General features: G+C 40.9%; 1 protein-coding gene across 2 annotated transcripts in view; it reads left to right on the top strand.

Moving 5' to 3' along the window:
* Nucleotides 1-19525, top strand: part of DOCK10 (dedicator of cytokinesis 10) — a 401968-nt gene that overhangs the window by 211877 nt on the left and 170566 nt on the right. For both annotated transcript variants that reach the window (XM_006861898.1, XM_006861899.1), the window contains exon 3: nt 136-225. In XM_006861898.1, coding sequence (XP_006861960.1) covers nt 136-225 — 90 coding nt within the window. The remainder of the gene's footprint in view (nt 1-135; nt 226-19525) is intronic.

Raw genomic sequence — 19525 nt, 5'->3', positions numbered from 1 at the left:
TCCGTTTCTGTGTTCAAATGTCTGTTATCCTTAAATATGAAGACCTAAAGTAGCTTCCCTTTTGTGTTTGCAGTATGGGAGTCTGCTGAATACTTTCAAATCAAAGAACTTTATTCTTTTCCATTGTTCCCTCAGACAGCCTCTGTGTCCTGGAATATCCGAACATTGTATTCAACAGTGCCTGAAGATGCAGAGAGCAAAGCAGAAAGTTTACTGGTGAAAGAGGTAAATGGGATCATCCTTACCCCTTTATTTATGAAGGTTTGGCTTCCCTCCAGCTATCTCCATACAATGTTGCTTTCTGATTCAGAGATTCCAGTGAGTGTTCTTCTTGTTGTATAGTGCCTTCAAGTTGGTTCTGACCCATAGCGACCCTGTATAGGGTTTCCAAGGAGCAGCTGGTGAGCTTGAACTGCTGACCTTGCAGTTCAAACAACTTTGCAGTCTGGCCCATTAACCCACAGCGCCACACCAGGAGTTGGTGTATTTCAACCTTCATCATGGTGCTTTCCTGCGCTCCCCCCCCCCCCATGATGTATTTTCCATTATCTAATTTCTATTCCGGACTCCTCCTGGTGTGGTGCAGTAGGATAAGCACTGAAATGCTAACCGCAAGGATAGTGGTTCAAACCCACTGGCTGCTCCTTGCAAACCGTATACAGGGTCACTATGAATCAAAATGGACTCAACAGCACTTAACAAACAAAACGTTTCCAGCCAAGTTTTGATTATTTATTTATTATAAGATTTTTCTAGTTATTTTTGCTTAAAATCCCCACATTGAGAAACATTCAAGAGCTTTTAAATTTTTTTCCAAGTTTCAGATATGTAGTATTCAGTGTAAATCCCGACGTAATTCATCAACATGATTCTGTGCATTGAGGGACAAAAGATATCCTGGTTACGTGGGAAATTGTGCACATGGCTTCTGGAAGACGTTCGGTCTAAGCAGTTTTAAGGGAAAACATTTCATTTAGGAGTCAGGGCCTTCTTTCTTCAATTTGCTGTAATCCACATCACTGAGTAGCACTGGTATTGCTCATTGGGACCCATGTTTGTTCCATGGTTCTGGGTTATTTTTTCTGTCCCAACTGACATCTAGATTAAACAATGCCAGACGCATGACACACTGACTGTACTGCTCAGTACTTCCACTGCCAATAATACGAAGAGAGGGATCGAGCTCCGGTATTTCTTGGCCTGACTGAGGGTCTGGCAAAGCATGTTTGTGGAGGAGGCCTCAGGTCCTGAAGGAGAAAACGAAGTTGGCAGGCCCAGAATCTAGGACTCTCTGCTCCATGTTTCCCTAAGAACTTTTAATAGAGACAGTTAATATTATTTGGGAAGCATTTCACTGATTTGGACTGAGTTGTTGTTAAGTGTCCTTGAGTTGGTTCTGACTCATCACGACCCTAGATAGGATTTCTCAGGAGTGGCTGGTGGGTTGGAACCATGCACCTTGTGGTTAGCATTCCAGTGCTTAACCTGCTGCACCACATTGAGCATTGTTGTTGTTAGGTGCCATCGAGTCAGTACCAACTCATAGTGACCCTATGCACAACAGAATGAAACACTGCCCAGTCCTGGGCCAACCTCACTACTGTTGCCACACTTGAGTCCATTGATGCTGACTCTTGGCCAATCCATCTCGCTGGGGGTCTTCCTCTTTTTCTCTGACCCTCCACCTTACCAAACATGATATCCTTCTCCAGTGACTGGTCCCTCCTGACAATATGTCCGAAGTATGAGAGATAAAGTTTGGCCATCCTGACCTCCAAGGAACACTCTGGCTGCACTTCTTCCAACACATACCTGTTGGTTCTTTTGGCAGCACATGGCACTTTCAATATTCTCCTCCAACACCATAACTCAAAAGCATCAATTCTTCTCTGGTCTTCCTTATTCACTGTCCAGCTTTTGCATGCATATGAGGTTATTGAAAATACCATGGCTTAACACTGAGCTTTAGGAAAGGCCAATTTATGTGAGATTCTGGATAATCAAGTTACTGTTTGAAAGACTTGTACATTTCTTTTAAGTATGAACTATGAAAATAATTAATGAGAAAGACCATATAAACATGTTTAAGAAACTGATAAAAGTTTGTTGACTCAGCATCTACTTGCATTCAGTTGCTGTATGAGAGTCTTATGAAAGTACTTCTTCTCCCAACCAGATTGCAGGTAGTTGGCAGATAGGGATTGAGCCCTACCATGCAAGTCCATAGAAACCAATTAACAGCTGTTTATCAAATGAATGAAGGAATGAGTGAATGAATTAATTAAAAGTCTATAATGATCACATTTAGCCTACACTCAAAAAAAAAAAAAAAAGCAATTCACTGTCATTGAGTCCATTTGGACTCACAGTGATCCCGTGTAAGGTTTTGAAGGTATAATCTTGATGAGACCAGAAAGTATCTTTCTCCCACTGAGTGGATGATGGGTTTCCACTGTTGGCCTTGTAGTTAGCAGTCCAGTGCTTATTCTTAAATTTAGCCTAGTCTAGGCCATGTTGAAAGTAATAGAGTCACAATGGAATTTTTAATTCTGAGAAAGTGGTGTTTCTGATTTAGAATTTAATTAAAATGACATCCAATAGCAAAATTCTCTCTCTCTCTCTCTTTCTGTGTGTGTGTGTGTGTATATATATATATAAAGTGAGAGAGAGAGACTCCGGTGTGATGCTGTAGGGTAAGTGCAGGGCTGCAAGGTCAGTTTGAACCACAAAGTTGGTGGTTCAAACTCACCAGAAACTACTTGGAAATCTATACATGGTTGCTGTGCATCAGAAATGACTTGATGGCTCTTAACAACATGTATATTAGAAGATGTCCTAATTCAAAATGATCTTTTGGAAATAAATATGAAACCATGGAATTGGGAAAAAACAAATATTTTATGGCAAACAATAATCTAGATTGAATAAAACAAAATGCAATACATATGATAAAAACAATACGCATAGCAGAATCTGATTGTACACTAGGACACTATGAACACCAGTGAGGCTAACTTATAATAATACAACTATATAAACAACTATATAGAAACTATACAACTATATATATATAAACCATATTTATTTATTTATAGACATATGAATGTATGTGTTTATATTTAATGATTTAATGTGCCAGACTGCAAAGTCGGTTTGAACTGCAAGGTCGGTGGTTCAAGCTCACCAGCAGCTCCTTGAAAATCCTATCCAGGGTCGCTGTGGGTTTGAACTTCTGACCTTGTGGCTCACAGTTCACTGCTGACCCTACAGCCCCACACCAGGACTCCATCTATATATGGACTAAAGCACTGGACCTCAAGATGAGTTTGAACTACAAGGTCAGTGGTGCAAACTCACTAATCACTCCTCAGAAACACTATGTTTAGGGTTGCTATGAATGGGAACCTACTCAATGGCACTTAGCAACAATAACAACAACATTCTGTGTGTGTGTGTGTGTGTGTGTGAGTGTGTGTGTGTGTGTGTGTGTGTGTGTGTGTGTGTGTGTACATATTCACATTCTCGTAGAAAGCCGTATACAGGTCGCTGTGAGTCAGAATCGACTTGATGGCACTGGGTGTGGAGTTGAAGGGGGTAGAAAGATTGCACATTAGAGATAACCTCTGGATAGACAGCTTTATAAACAGTCTCCACTTTACTGATTAGAAGATATATGGCATCCATACCACAATGTTTTATTTATGGTTGCTTGAGAGCAAATCTCATTATCTGGTAGGCCATCACTATTAATTTAAAAATAAATGTTTGGGCAAATCATTTTCAGTACTAATATCAGAATTATTGAGGTCAGGTCTACAAAAGTCGTGCTGAAAATGTATGTATCCATTTAGAAAAGGATCTGAAATGCTTACGATGTTGAGTCCTTAACTAGGAACATTTAACCAAAACTTCTTGTGTGCACTTCAGTAAAATGCTGTACTTCCTCCATAAATATTTTTAACTTGCTTGTTAAATACATTTTATAGTTTGGCCACAATCCATTTCCTTTTCTTACTACCCATTGGTAAGATGTTTTTAAAGCTATTGGGTTTTGAGTACATATAGCTAGTGTTTGGGGATATGTGTAGGAGTCTTGTTGTGGTACTGTAGGATAAGCACTGGACTGTAAGGTCAGTTCGAACCTCAAGGTCTGCGGTATGAACTCATAAGCAGCTGCTATATAGGGTTGCTGTGAGTCAGAACCGAGTCCACGGCACTTAACAACAACAAGATAGCTATCTTATTAAGTTCCATCATTTAAATAGAAAGACAAAAACATAAACAACCAAAAAAAAAAAAAACAGAAGAACTAATCCTTAGGGCTCCTGAGATTATAAACCTTTAAAGGAGCAGATGGCCATATCAGCCCCATGTGAAGGTGCTGGTGGGTTTGAACCGTCAATTTTGCTATTCACAGCCCAGCTCTTTACCCACCATACCACCAGGGCTCCTTCTCATCTGATGTTGTTTTAGTTGTTAAGTGCTGTCTAGTCAGTTCTGACTCATAGTGAGCATCCATATAAGAACTCCAGAAAAATTCCCAGGTTGATCCTTGTATGTCTACAATTCTCTCTGGAAAGATCATCCTCAGCTAAGCATAAGATAACCACAAAATTTACTTTCCTTTTGATATTTCTCCTGGGGAAAATATTTTCTTCTTCAGTGCCACCTTAGTCCCTTAAACTAATTGCAGCCTAGGGTTATTCCTCCTTTTCCCACTTCTAACTTCTATGTCTCGTTTTTTCCTGAGAACTGTGGAGCTGTAGGATCAGCACTGGACTAGAAACCACAAGGTCAGCATTTCAAACCAACTAGTTGCTCCTCAGAAAACCTTTACAGGATCATTATGAGTCAGAACAGACTTGATGGCACTTAACAACAACAATTCAAAGGAGGAGTCTTGCTGTGATACTGTAGGATAAGCAATAGACTACTGGTGTAGTGCTATAGGATAAGCACTGGATTACAATGTTAATTTGAACCACGAGGTCAGCAGTTCAAATTCACCAGCCACTCCTTGGAAATCCTGATCAGTATGAATTGGAAGCAACTCTAAGGCACAACATATATACCTGGTGGTGTTTGTGTTGCACCATGGAGTTGATTCTGACTTATAGTGACCCTGCATACAGCTTCCGGTGTTGTAAATCTTTACGGGAGCAGAAAGACTCATCTTTCTCCCACAGAGCTGCTGGTAGTTTCGAACTGCCGACTGTGAGGTTAGCAGCCCAACTCGTCACCACTAACCTGCTGATGCTAATTTACTTTTGAGTATAATAATGTGCTCTGGTCAGAGCTGTTACTGCTGCTTGATACAATGATGCTTTGATTCTTGAGGTTTCATCGGAACGTACCGCAAGCCTGGCTGTTGTTTTCATCATTGCAAGTGTTTTTATATTCACTGACTTTGTCAGATGATCAGATGTTTTAGTCACAATCTCTTGGCAATAATCTTTATGAAGCTATATAGCCATAAATTTTCTGAGAATGAAGTAGCAATTAAAAGAAAAGAAGGGGGAAGTGTTTTAAAAGACTTCCTTTTATTTCCTAATAAAATTGTAACTAATAATATTAGTTGTTGTTAAGTGCCATCGAGTCAGTTTTGAGTCATAGTGACCCTGTATAGGATTTCTAAGGAACACCTGTGAGCTTGAACTGTCGACGTTACAATTCAAGCTGACCTTGCAGTCTGGGGCATTAACCCACAGCGCCGCACCATAAAGTGGTGGAGTGGGTTACACGTTGTGGTGTTAACCACAAAGTCAGCAGTTCAAATGCCAGCTGATCCAGGATAAAAGGATGAGAAATTCTGCTCCTATAGAGATTTATAAGGAGCTCTAGTAGCATAGTGGTTACGAGTCGGGCTGCCAACCTCAAGGTCAACCGTTCGAAACTGCCAGCGGCTCCGCGGGAGAAAGATGAGGCGTTCTGCTCCCATAAAGATTTATAGCCTCAGAAACTTTATACAGGGTCAATTTGAGTTGGAACAGTATACAACAATAATAATAATTATAATAATTCAATTTAGAAAGATTATACAAAACAATTTAGTTGTTAGTGTTCTTATAACCTAACAATTATTAAATTTCAGCAATTTACAACTACGTTGTTGTTAGTAAGTGCCATTGAGTTGGTGCTGACTCATAGTGACTTGTATAGGGTCTCCAAGGAGTGCCTGGCAAATTTGAACCCCTGACCTTGTGGCTAGCAGTCCAGTGCACCAGACCAGGGCTCTATTTGCAATGATATTTATCGCATATTATTCTATAATTGAAATTGATAATATACAGTGCTAAGGATTGTGCTTGGTGTGTTACTAGAGGAGGTCCATGGTGGAGGAAGTTGACGCCATTAGTTATTGTGTTGGGAGACACCAACCCTAGTGACGCCGCTCATGTTGGCTCCAGTTGATAATCGATGATAACCTTTACTGACTGGTTACTTTGTGTCACATGCTCTTCTAAGCTCTTTACAAGCCTATGTGTATTTCCTCCTCCTTCAGCTGTATCATTGTCATGGTCACCGTATAACGTTAAGGAAATTAAAGCACAGGAAGTTTGAGAAACTTGTCCAGCATCATGCAGCTAAAAGAGAGATTCAGCGTATGGACCTATGGTCATACTAGCCCTTTGGCTCTTAACCACAATGCAATTGCTTTTAAGTGTTGTGGAGTTAGTTTTGACTCAAAGTGACCCTGTATAGGGTTTCCAAGGCTCTGTACATATTTTGTGGGAGCAGAAAGACTAATCTTTCACAGAGCAGCTGGTGGGTTTGAACCACTGACTCTGTGGCTCACAGTCCACTACTTATCCTGTGGCACTGACTCTGTGGCTCTCAGTCCACTACTTATCCTGTGGAGCCACCACACTACCTAATCACAATAATACCTGCCAATATGGTGTATTGCTAGAGGGACACCCTGGAAGGAATACTTCCCTCCTTGTCCCTAACCAGCCCATTGGAGTTTAGGTCCAGGTCGAATAAGTCAACACTGAAATGAATTCACTGACATTTATAGGATTATTTAGAAACATGAGTTTCTCGTACAGTGAATGCTGCAGTAAGCAACCTTCTAGGTCAGCCTTGTGTGAAAATGACCTCTGACTCCCCACAGGATGCCAACAACAAATACCACCATTGCTAAGCAGCACACTGGGAAAACCCAGTTTAAACACAAACTAGCTCATGTGGTGCTCTAAGACAATGCAATAGACCACAAAGTCAGTTTGAACTACAGTGTTGGTGGTTCAAACCCACCGGCTGCTCCTCTTGTTGTTGTTGTTAGGAGCCATTTGAGTCAGCACTGACTCATAGCAACCCTATGCACAACAGAACGAAACACTGCTCGGTCCTGGGCCAACCTCACAATTGTTGCCAGGCCTGAGCCCATCTCTGCTGTGACAGTGCCAATCCATCTCATTGGGGGGGTCTTCCTCTTTTTCTCCCACCCTCTGCTTTACCAAGCATGATACTCTTCTCCTAGCGAAACTTACACAGGGTCACTATGTCTTGGAGTCGACTTGATGACACGCAACAAAAACTCAAGGGAAATGTTTTGTTATCTCTTACGCCTTTGTAACTTTGACAACTCTCAGACTCTTTTGAAAGGCAATAGACAATACTTTTTTAAACAAATCTGAATGACATATCAGACAAAATGATCTTTCTCTCTCTTTTATTTGATCTGTTTTTATCCTTATCTATTGAGTGTAAGGATAAATATGTTTTTCATGCAAGATTATAGATCACACAAGAGTATTCATCTAAAGGATGTATAGAATAATTATATATACACTTACACACTTAGCAGTTATGCTAACACCAAGCTTTAAATGAGCAACATGACACATCTGTGTGTAATTTTGAGCACTCTGTGACAAAAATTCTGTAAGGTAAAGCACTGAACGGCAAGGTCAGTTTGAACTGCAAGGTTGGCAGTTCAACTCCACCCGTCTTTCTTGGAAACCTTACACAGGGTCACTGTGAATCAGAACCGAGTCGACAGCACTTAACAACAAATGACATAGGTTTGTTGTTGCTGTTAAGTGCTATTGAGCCTGTTCCAACTCATAGCAACCTTATACAGAGTTTCTGATTCTGTAAATCTTTGCGGGAGCAGAATACCTCATCTTTCTCTTGCACGGCAACTGGTGAGCCAAAATTGCTGACCTTGTGATCCGCAGTTTAGTGCAGTCTATAGAACCACCTCATTTTACAGCCTATGAAACAGGTAGTGAATGAGTAAGACATAAGACCAAGTTCATCAAGAGCCAGAATTAAGACCCTGTACCCTGATGTGGAAGGAGCTCTGGTAACATCGCGGTTACAAATCGGGCTGCTAACCTCAAGGTCAGCAGTTCAAAACTACCAGCTATTCCGTGGGAGAAAGAAGAGGCTTTCTGCTCCTGTAAAGATTTACAGCCTCAGAATCCCTGTATAGGGTCACTATGAGTCAGAACCGACTCTATGTTACTTAACAACAACAACAACCTTGATGTGGCGCTGTGAGCTAATGTGTCAGACTGCAGAGTCATTTGAACTGCAAGGTCAGTGGTTCAAGCTCACCAGCTGCTCCTTGAAAACCCTATACAGGGTCGCTATGGGTCGGTATCGACTCAATGGTACTTAACAACAACAACAACCCTGTGACAGTGTTTCTTTGCTAGTCATAAAATTTTCAGTAACTAAAGATTCGGAAGTAGTTCGTCACTCTTTCTTCCTAGTCTGCCTTTGTCTGAAAGCGCATCTGAAACCTGTGCACCATGGGTGACCCTGCTGGTATTTAAAATACTCGTGGCATAGCTTTCAGAACCACAGCAATTCACAAGTCACCACACTACGACAAACTGACAGACGAGTGGTGGCCTTTTGGTTTTCAGTGGAAACTGTCACTTTAAATTTCAAGGATATGTGCTCATGTGTAGTAGAACCCTACAGGGGTGGTGGTGGGTGTCCATTTATTCAGGCACCCCCTCTACTCACCAGAATGGAGGTGCACAGACAACGAGAGACCAATGAACAGATACCAAAAAAAGAATGTCCACATCTGTATCTCCGCAGTTCTGTCAGACGTTCATGACTGGTCTGATCTTTCCCCCACTTGGTCTCTCCCAAGATGGCAGCTCTGGGAGCAGCTGAGTGTCTTGAATTAGAAAGCAATGGATTTCTTGATTCTGCTACAAATTCCCCTAGCAGTAAGCCTTCCAATCTTCTAAATATTCCTTTATATGTGGTTCAGAGTTCTAGCACCATCCGCTGAGCCTGCTTAGTCTGGTATTCTGTGTTGTTGATGACAGAGCTCCTCACTGCATGTCTACCTGATCTACCATCTTAGATGATGGATGATCTTCGAAGTCCAGGTGCATTGAAGGAATTGGCAAAGAACAAGGCACCAGGAATTGGCAAAGAACAAGGCACCAGGAATTGATGGAATAAAAATTGAAATCTTCCAAGAAAGTGAGGCGGCACTGGAGACACTCACTCATCTCTGCCAAGAAATTTATTTGGAAGACAACTATCTGGCCAACTGATTGGAAAAGATCCATATTTGTGGCCATTCCAAAGAGAGGTGACCCAACGGAATGTGGAAATCATCGGACAATCTCTTTGATAGCCCATGTGAATAAAGTTTTACAAAAGTTAATACAGAAACTGCTGCAAGCATACATTGACAGAGAACTTCCAGAGGTTCAAGCTGGATTCAGAAGAGGCCATGGATCGAGGGATATCATTGCTGATGTACGATGAAGCTTGGCTGAAAGCAGAGGACATCAGAAAGATGTTTACCTGTGCTATATTGACTATACAAAGGCTTCCGATTGTGTGGATCATGACAAGCTATGGACAACATTGCGTAGTATGAGTATTCCTGAACACTTAATTGTGCTCATGAAGAATCTGTACATGGACCAAGAGGCAGTTGTTTGAACAGAACATGGGAATACTAAATGGTTTAAAATTAAGAAAGGTGTGCGACAGGGTTGTATTCTTTCACCATACTTATTCAATCTATATGCTGAGCAAATAATCTGAGAAACTGGGTTATATGGAGAAAAACGTGGCATCAGGATTGGAGGAAGACTCATTAACAAACAACCTGCGATATGCAGATGATACAACCTTGCTTGCTGAAAGTAAAGAGGACTTAAAACATTTACTGATGAAGATCAAAGAGCACAGCCTTCGGTATGGATTACATCTCAATGTCAAGAAAACAAAAATCCTCACCACTGGACCAATAAACAACATTCTTATCAATGGAGAAAAGATTGAAGTTGTCAAGGACTTCATTCTTCTTGGATCAACTATCAACTCTCACGAAAGCAGCAGTCAAGAGATCAAACGACGTATTACATTAGGCAAATCTGCTGCACAAGACCTTTTTTAAGTGTTGAGGAGCAAAGATGTCAGCTTGAGGACTAAGGTGTGCCTGACCCAAGCCATGGTATTTTCAATAACCTTATATGCATGTGAAAGCTAGACAGTGAATAAGGAAGACCATAGAAGAATTGATGCCTTTGAGTGATGGTGTTGGAGGAGAATATTGAAAGTGCCATGGACTGCCAAAAGAACCAATAGATTCATTTTGGAAGAAGTGCAGCCAGAGTGCTCCTTAGAGGCAAGATGGCTAAGCTTCGTTTCTCATACTTCGGACATATTGTCAGGAGGAACCAGTCGCTGGAGAAGGAGATCATGTTTGGTAAGGTGGAGGGTCAGAGAAAAAGAGAAAGACCCCCAACGAGATGGATTGTCCAAGTGGCAGCATCGATGGACTCTAGCGTGGCAACTGTAGTGAGGTTGACCCAGGATCGGACAGTGTTTTGTTCTGCTGTGCATAAGGTCACTATGGGTCAGTACCGACTCGATGACACCTAACAACACTACTCCGTGACATCCTGCTGTATGCTCTTTTCTACTCTGTTAAGTTGTCTCTACCCTTTGACAATTTCCTTTAAGCCATGTGCTTTATAACCTGACTAGAAGAAGACCTTGCCACTCTTCATAAGAGAATGTTTTTCATTAGACCTACATTTTAATCTATCTGCCTTAGTTTCTCCAATTTTGCATAGTAGTTGGTTAAGTGCTGTTAAGTCGCTTCCAACCCTATGTAGGGTTTCCAAGGAGTAGCTGGTGAGTTTGAACCACTGACCTTGTGGTTCAAATGGACCTTGTAGCCCAGAGCATTAGCCTACAGTGCCACACAGTGTGCTGGACTGCAAAGTTGTTTGAATCTCACAGCCAGCAGTTCAAGCTCACCAGCCACCCCTCGGAAACCCTATATGGGGTTACCATGGGTCAGAACCAACTCAACAGAACTTAACAACAACAACAACTGATAATCCCAGTGCTGATTTTCTAAAAACCAATATAGCGGTGGTATGGCAGTGTAGGATAAGCACAGGACTGCCAGCCATAAGGTCAGCAGTTCAAACTCACCAGCTGTTCCTTCAAAACCACACAAGGTCACTGTGGATCAGAACTGACTCAATGGCACTTAATAACAACAACCACATGGAAATAACTTAGAAACCTACAAATGTAGAGCATTGTCTTTTTCTGAACCTCACACATGGCATACAGTCAACATTTATAACCATTTAAAAAAATCAAGCAGTGCTGTGGTGAGACAAGGAATAGTCCCTCCCAATGAAGGGATCTATAAATAGCATGCCAGTTTCATAAGCAAAACTTCTATCGCCAAGTTTTCATTTTAATATACACAGAGGGATCATATAAAGCCGGAAGCTCAGCTGCGCTAATTAAAACTAAGCTCTTGCTTTGGTCTCTCTTCACAAAAGATGAGAGAGGAGAGACTTGATAACAGTGTAGTGACTCAGGAGAGAAGAAGGGTCCAGCAGGGACCACTTTACCTGAATTGCTGAAAGATGTACTGAAGGTGTGTCCTAAGGTAGCAAGTTACTCTACCCACAACGTTCTCCAGGAAGCCATCCCTGCTGCAGGAGTAGAGTAATGACGAAGAGTGAAGAAAACAGTGGATTCAGGAAGCCTAGGATCATGTTGGTTAGGGTATAAGGGTCTCAGAGATGTAAGAGTTATGGAACAATTATCTATACTTATATCTATCAAAATCCATGACTATCCAGTCAATTCTGACCCATAGCAACCATACAGAAAGAATAGAAATGCCCCTTTGGGTTCCTGAGACTGTAAACCTTTATGGAAGACTATAAATAAGTCTTTATACCACACTTTCTCCTGAGGAGTAATTGGTGGGTTCAGCAGTCTGATACTCACCTCTCGCTTTTCTATATGTATACCTACTCCTGTATCTGCACACACACACACACAATTAGTATGCACCCTATCATCAAAACAATGCAAAGCTACTGAGGCAAAGAAAAGCTCGTATTTCATTCAGGAGTTCCAAATCATACCTCAGAGATACTGTGGGTTCGATTCAGTCCTGGTGTGGCGGTGTGGTTTAATGTACTAGACTACAAAGCCATTTAAATTGCAAAGTCGGCGGTTCAAGCTCACCAGCTGCTCCTTAGAAACCCTATACAGGGTCGCTATTGGTCGGAATCAACTCAACAGTGATTAACAACAACAACAGCAATAAAGTAAATATTGCAATAAAACAAGATATACAAATTGTTTGGCTTCCTAGTGCATACAAGTTATGTTTCCACTATATTGCAGTCTGTAAAGTGCATAATTGTTGTTAAGTGCTGTCCTGTCAGTTCCGACTCATAGGATTTCCAATGAGCGGCTGGTGTGTTTGAACTGCTGATTTTGTGGTTAGCAGTCCAGTAGTTATCCTAAAGTGCCACTCCAGGACTCCCAAGAACACAATAGCATTATCGAAATACTTGAGGTGTTGTAAAGATGACCCCCAAAAACTGTGGCGCAGAGACATAGCATGCACACTTGCTATTAGAAACATGATGCCCATGGATCTGTTCCATGTAGGCTTACTGCAAACCTTCAATTTGTAAAAAATGCAGTAACTGCAAAGTGAAATAAAGCAAAGTGCAAGAAAATGAGGTGTGTCTCCATAGTGGAATTCTCCTGAAGAGATTAAGTCAAACCAAGAACAAAGGATTGAATTTGTTCTTGCTGTTAAGAACAACCAAGGTGGTTCTGACTCATTGTGACTCTGTATAAGGTTACTGCAGTTTTAAATCTTTGTGGAAGCAGAACACCTCATCTTTTTCCTGTGGAGCTGCCGGTAGGCTCCAACCACCAACTTTGTAGTTCACAGGCTTACAGTACGTTGTACGAAGCCACCACACTCCATAAAGATTGAATAGACATGGGCAACTTGGACATTGGCTACCCAAAATGGGGGACGGGGGCTACAAAGGCAAGAAGTGACTGGCTTACAAGCTTTCAAGAGGGAATATAGATCCAGAGGGCCTGGAGGAAGGTAGAATCTCCAGTGAGTAGTATTCGATCTGACTAGGTGGGGCTGATGCAATGAAATACAGTGGTCTCTGGTGATACAATAGTGAATAATTGTTATCAGGACTGATTGTGAGGGTTGGAAATGTAAAGGTAGACATTTTATAGCAAGGAGGGGAGTGATTAATTTTCAGCCTAGGAGCAGAGGTCCCTAGGACCATCAAGGGAGAAGAGCAGAGAGCAGGACCCCACCCAGAGAAGCAGTGATGCCTGAAATGGAGGCAGAGATGATGATGTGGAGTGATGGAGCAGCTGGAGACTTTAGATCCAGAGAGGGAGAGCGACTGTGCTGAAGACCTAGGGAGTACAGGGGAAGGATTGCATGGAGGGGATTGTAAGCATGGCAATGAGATGATATACGATAGAATGAATGTAAAACTAATGTTCTCCCATGTAAACTATCACATAATTCACAATAAAACATTTAAGAAAAAAAAAAAAAAAGAGTACATCAACAGAGAACTGCCAGAAACTCAAGCTGAATTCAGAGAAGGACATAGTACATGGGACATCACTGCTGACATCACATGGATCTCGGCTGAAAGCAGAAAATGCCAGAAAGATGTTTACTTGTGCTTTATTTACTATGTTTTCTATTGTGTTTCATAACACAATGAAAACATTGTAAAGAATGTTTTGGATGACATTGTAAATAATGGATATTCCAGAACACTTAATTGTGTTCAAGATGAACCTGCACATAGACCAAGAGGTGGTTGTTAGACTAGAACAAGGGGATTCTGGATGGTTTAAAATCAGGAAAAGTGTGCTAGGGTTGTATCTTTTCACCATACTATATCAATCTGTATGTTGTTATCTGTATGTTGTATGCCATTTGTATGATAAGCTGGAGTCTATGAAGAATGTGGCATCAGGTTAGTAGCAAGACTCATTAGTACTCTGAGATATGAAGATGATGCAGTTTTTTAAGCAAACAGGACTTAAAATACTTACTGATAAAGATAAAAAAGAAAAAGAAAAAAAAAACCCTAAAGCCTTCAGTATTAATTATACCTCAGTGTAAAGAAAACAAAAATACTCACAACTGTACCAATAAATAACATCATAATAAATGGATAAAAGAAAAGAAAATTGAATAGAAAACACAAATCAGAATGATGCCAAGCAGAGTAAATACTGTTTACATTTATGATCCCATAGAAAATTCTGCCTAAAAGCCAGAAGGTTACATGATTGAGATCAGCGCCTACACTGGTTCCACACAGAAGTAAAATGTTCTCAAAAAAGCCAGGTGGGTAAGATGTTCATAGGTGTCTTGCTCACTCACGCGCATTCAGAGTCTTCAGTTTACTAGTATCCATTGAAATTGTCTCAGAAGGGGATCTGGGGAAATTCAGTGAAGAAATTCTCAAGAAGTGTCTTGAGAATACTGATGTAAATCTGGTGCAAGTAGAGAATCAGAATCTAGGGGCAGGATATAGCTCAGAGGAACCAGACTCAGCTGTTAGTGAGCCTTGGTAGGCATTTTTATTAAGGCAGATGCTGATGAAGACAATGGGGATATTCATGTCCTAGAGAGATGAAATAAATCAGTTTCTTTCATGGTCAAAACCTACTCTGTTAATTCTTATAATCAGTGGTTTTTAGAAGTCTGTCTTTGTTCATGGAGTAAATACCTTGTAATTGTTCTTGTCAGTTGCTGTTGAGTGAATGCCGATTCATGTGACCCTGTGTGTTCAGAGTAGAACTGCTCAGATGATTATCAAAGCTGTGAACTTTTGCAAGCAGATCTCTGGACCAGTCATCCCTGGGTGGGTTTTAATTGCCAGCTTTCCAACTAATAAACAAGCATTTAACTCTGTATCACCCAGGTACTTCTACCCTTGCCATTGTTGTTGTTGTTATGTGCCGTCAAGTCATATAAGGACAAAAATCTCACACAAGCCCTTCTGGTGGCTGTTGTCTAGATTTCTCTTCACACAGCAGATCATAAGTGATCACAAAGTTGATTTCCAAGTTTAAAGTTATAATGATCATAAAGGTTCAAGAAACATCTTTTCAGCCCTTAACTTTTCCTTTCATTCACCTACCTACTTATTGAATTTTTCTTTCTCCTGCCCTAGTTGTATATGTGAGTTCACTGGCATATGCAAAGTACTTCTTTTAAGTTCATATAGAATCTTCTACTATTGGTTCATTTCATTGGAGTTAATTACTGTATCTTTTAATGAGCTAAATTATTTACTCTGAAGCTCCCCTCCAGATGATTGGCTATGGACCACATTGTATTCAAAGTCAAAGAGTGTGCAGTAAACAGAATTTTTCATTGGGTGAAAGGTTCATTATTCCAAAGTGGGGTCCTGGGTTGTATAAGCATTGGATTGCTAACTGCAAGGTTGGAGATTCAAACCCATCAGTTAGTCCTTGGAAACGCTATACAAGGTCACTATGCGTCAGAACAACTCACCAGCACTTAACATCCGCAACAAGTCCTTACTAGGCTGATGATACTGAATGGAAATATACAGCCCTGACCTCAAGGGCTTCACCACCAGGCAGGAAGTAGCATCCTGAAATCAGATTATTGCAATACAGTGTAACAAGTATTGAAAGACAGTACCAAAGGATTACTTTAAACTAGAGAAGCCAACACTAGTTTGCATGTTAGAAAAAAATAACTGAAATCAGACTAGAGAATGAATCAATTGACTTGGAGAGTGAACGAAATCTAAGGCTGAATAAATGTTGGAAAGATGGGAGACTATTTCAATATCTCAGATAGGCCCTATACTCCCATAATTGCTCCTTAGAAGTCAGGGTGGCAAGACAAGACTTCACCATGAACTTTGGACATGTTATCAAGAAGGACCAGTCCCAGGAAAAGGGACATCATAAGAGGAGGAAAAGTAAAGGAGAGGAAGACCTGCAGGGAGACTGGCTCTCCGCGGGGGTCGTGGGACACAGAGGATATGCGAAATCGGTGGATGAAGAAATTAATACAATTGAGAGGCTTTTCAGCTTGCTGTACTGTCCGGCTGTTCTCTCCAGCTTCTGCCTTCTGCTTCTTTTTGTCTCTGCCCCTACTGCCTCTGCCTCCTACTTCTTTATGCCTTATACCTTATGCTGTGTGCCTTCTGCCTCCTTCCTCCTCTCTCCTTTCCTCTGCTGCTTCTGCCTTCTTTCTCTTCCTCCTACTTTCTGCTGGCCCAGCTCAGCAAGTCTTTATTTTTATACTTAAAATTACACAGTACATGAATTGACACTTTTATCTTTTCTTGAATTATTACACAGTTAGTCACAACATTCTTGCACCTGGTCATTAGACAACCTTGACAAAAATACTTCTGTGATGTTCAGACTGACCTTCATCTCCTTTCCCAGTATGAGATCAAACTGTTTCTTCTTGTTTCCACTAAAAGATTATAAACTTTCTATCCTATATAATGTGCTATTATTTTCATAATAAACGTATTCATTAAATCGCTTAGAAGCTATGTGGCATAAAGCCCAACCTGGCTACTTGCTGCAAGAAGTGTAGATTATTAAGTCAAAACTATCCTTCACTTAGGTTCATTATTGTCTGCTGGTTTAAGCAGGTGTCTGTATGTAGGGGTTTGAGAATTCTAGCTAGTGACTGAATGTGGTGAGGTTTATGAGGGTAGGTCAGCTTGACTCTAATATGCTATCTGCCTTTGTGGTCTCACAAATGCAGTTACTTAGGTTTTCTAATGAAAGGGAGTAATTTACACAATTCTCTTTGTATTCAATCCACCAAAGCTGAAAGCAATTGTTGCTAAGCTAGTTTTTCCTAAGGTTTGTAAAATTTATAGTGAAAGGCTGTGAATATTGCCATATTATATATTTTTATAAGTAAATTTAGATTTACTCTAAAGAGAAGGTAGAAAGCAACTTCTGAGAGTCCTCTGTCTTGCAAGATGACTCTTCTTATTTGCTGGAACTGTGTCAAGCAGCAAATCGAAGCTGTCCTCTACTCACTGTCAAGGGCTCCCAGCAAAGACCCTTGACAAGATGGACTAGCACAGTGGTTGCAAATATAGAAATGATTGTGAGGATGGTGCAGGGCTAGACGGTGGTTAGTTCTGCAGTGACTTGACAGCACCTCACAACCACATTAAATACGGCAGTGTGATCTGATGACAGTAAAGATATTAAGGAGGAGTTGATGGGAGAGTCACAAAAGATATAGACTTGACTGTTGCTGTTAAGAGTATCTATTAGAGAGAGAGACAGATTGTCAGACTTTGACGGTGTGCCATTAATTTAAGTAAGATGCTCAGAAGAAAGGGAGTAGGGCTAGATCATGCAGATAAGATCACCTCACTTCACAACCTTGCAGAGAAATGTCCAAGCAGGGAATAAATTATACATTTATATATATTATATATAAGGAAAACGGAAGGAGTTGCTCTGGATTTAGAAGTTCAAACTTTGGACCTGAAAGAGATTGCTCCCAAATTCAGAAAGGCTGTAGTAGAATAGACACCCCTTTATCTTTTCCTTTGCAAAGGAAGTAGAATTGGAGTGTGCAGAGGTAAGATGGAAAGAAGTTGGTTTCATAGAATTGAAGAGTAAGTAATTGCTTTCTCAGACTTGAATAAGAGAGAGCTAGGGGCTGGAAGCAATAGTGCAAAGTCCAAAAGAAGGGTCAAGATAAGGCTTCGGTGATTTGGTCATTCAGAAATAGTTTTTCTTTACCAGAGCAGTTTCTGAAATTTGTGAGCACAATTTGATCATTGTGGATTAAACCCTGGAAAGAGATGGGCTGCATTGTCTATTAAACCAGGTGTGAAGCATGCATATGGTCTCTTTACCTCCAAGGCACTTTGAGGGTAAAACTGTGCACATATCGAAAGGCTTCAAGAAGAATATCTGGTGCACACCAACATATTGCTGAAAATTATTCAGTAGACCATGTATAGATCCTGAAATTATATTGCTTAATTTGTGAGTAAACAAAGGTTAGCAAACATGAAAACTAAGATGATCAAATTGGTATAAGATTAAGAATATTTTTTTCTTATTCTTCCTCCTGGTCCTTTTCTCCATTTGGACCCAGAAAATAATGGCAATCTGCTAGTTTAAGAGAAAATTCTGAATATTTAAGGCAGAAACAGGTGCATGGTTAGTTCAGTCGTACAATCGCACTCTCCATTCAAGAAATCCACGTTCATGTTCCAACCAATGTACCTCATGTTCTGACACCTCCTGTCTGCCATTGGAGGTTTGCATGGTTCTGAGAGGATGAGCAGTCTTCCAACTAAGGCAGGCTAGAAAGAAAAGTCTATAACTCTGTTTTCAAGCAAACATGGGAATGGGGCTGGGCTGGGGAGAATTTCATTTCCTTGTTCATGGGGTTCTACTTAATGGTAGCTAACAGCAACAAAAACAGCAAGGTAGAAATCACATAGTGCTGGGAGATAGAAGAGATATTAAAGAAATTCAGTCCTAGTCATGTTGGTGTTGTTAAGTGCCATCAAATCAGTTCTGACTCATAGTGACCCCGTACAGGGTTTCTAAGGAGTGGTTGGTGGGATTGGATCTTCAGCCTTGTAGTTAGCAGTCCAGTGCTTATCCTACAGCAAGCGCCACACCAGTACTCCCCATAGTCTTGTTGCTGTTATTGTTGTTAGGTGCCATCGAGTCAGTACCGACTCATAGCGACCCTATGCACAGCTGAACAAAACACTGCCTGATCCTGGGCCAACCTCACTATTGTTGCCATGCTTGAGCCCATTGATGCTGCCTCTTGGCCAATCCATCCCACTAGGGGTCTTCCTCTTTTTCTCTGACCCTCCACCTTACCAATCATGATATCCTTCTCCAGAGACTGGTCCCTCCTGATAATATGTCCAAAGTATGAGAGATGAAGCCTAGTCATTTTGGCCTCTAAGGAGCACTCCAGCTGCACTTCTTCCAACACAGATCTGTTGGTTCTTTTGGCAGTCCATGGCACTTTCAATATTCTCCTCCAGCACCATAACTCAAAAGCATCAACTCTTCTATGGTCTTCCGTATTCACTGTCCAGCTTTGGCATGCATATGCAGTTACTGAAAATACCATGGCTTGGGTTAGGCGCACCTTAAATATTAACAACCTAAGATATGCAGATCATACAACCTT

Source organism: Chrysochloris asiatica, unplaced genomic scaffold, assembly GCF_000296735.1.
Source record: "Chrysochloris asiatica unplaced genomic scaffold, ChrAsi1.0 scaffold00044, whole genome shotgun sequence".
NCBI lineage: Eukaryota > Metazoa > Chordata > Mammalia > Afrosoricida > Chrysochloridae > Chrysochloris > Chrysochloris asiatica.
This window is presented reverse-complemented; position numbering and strand designations above follow the sequence as displayed.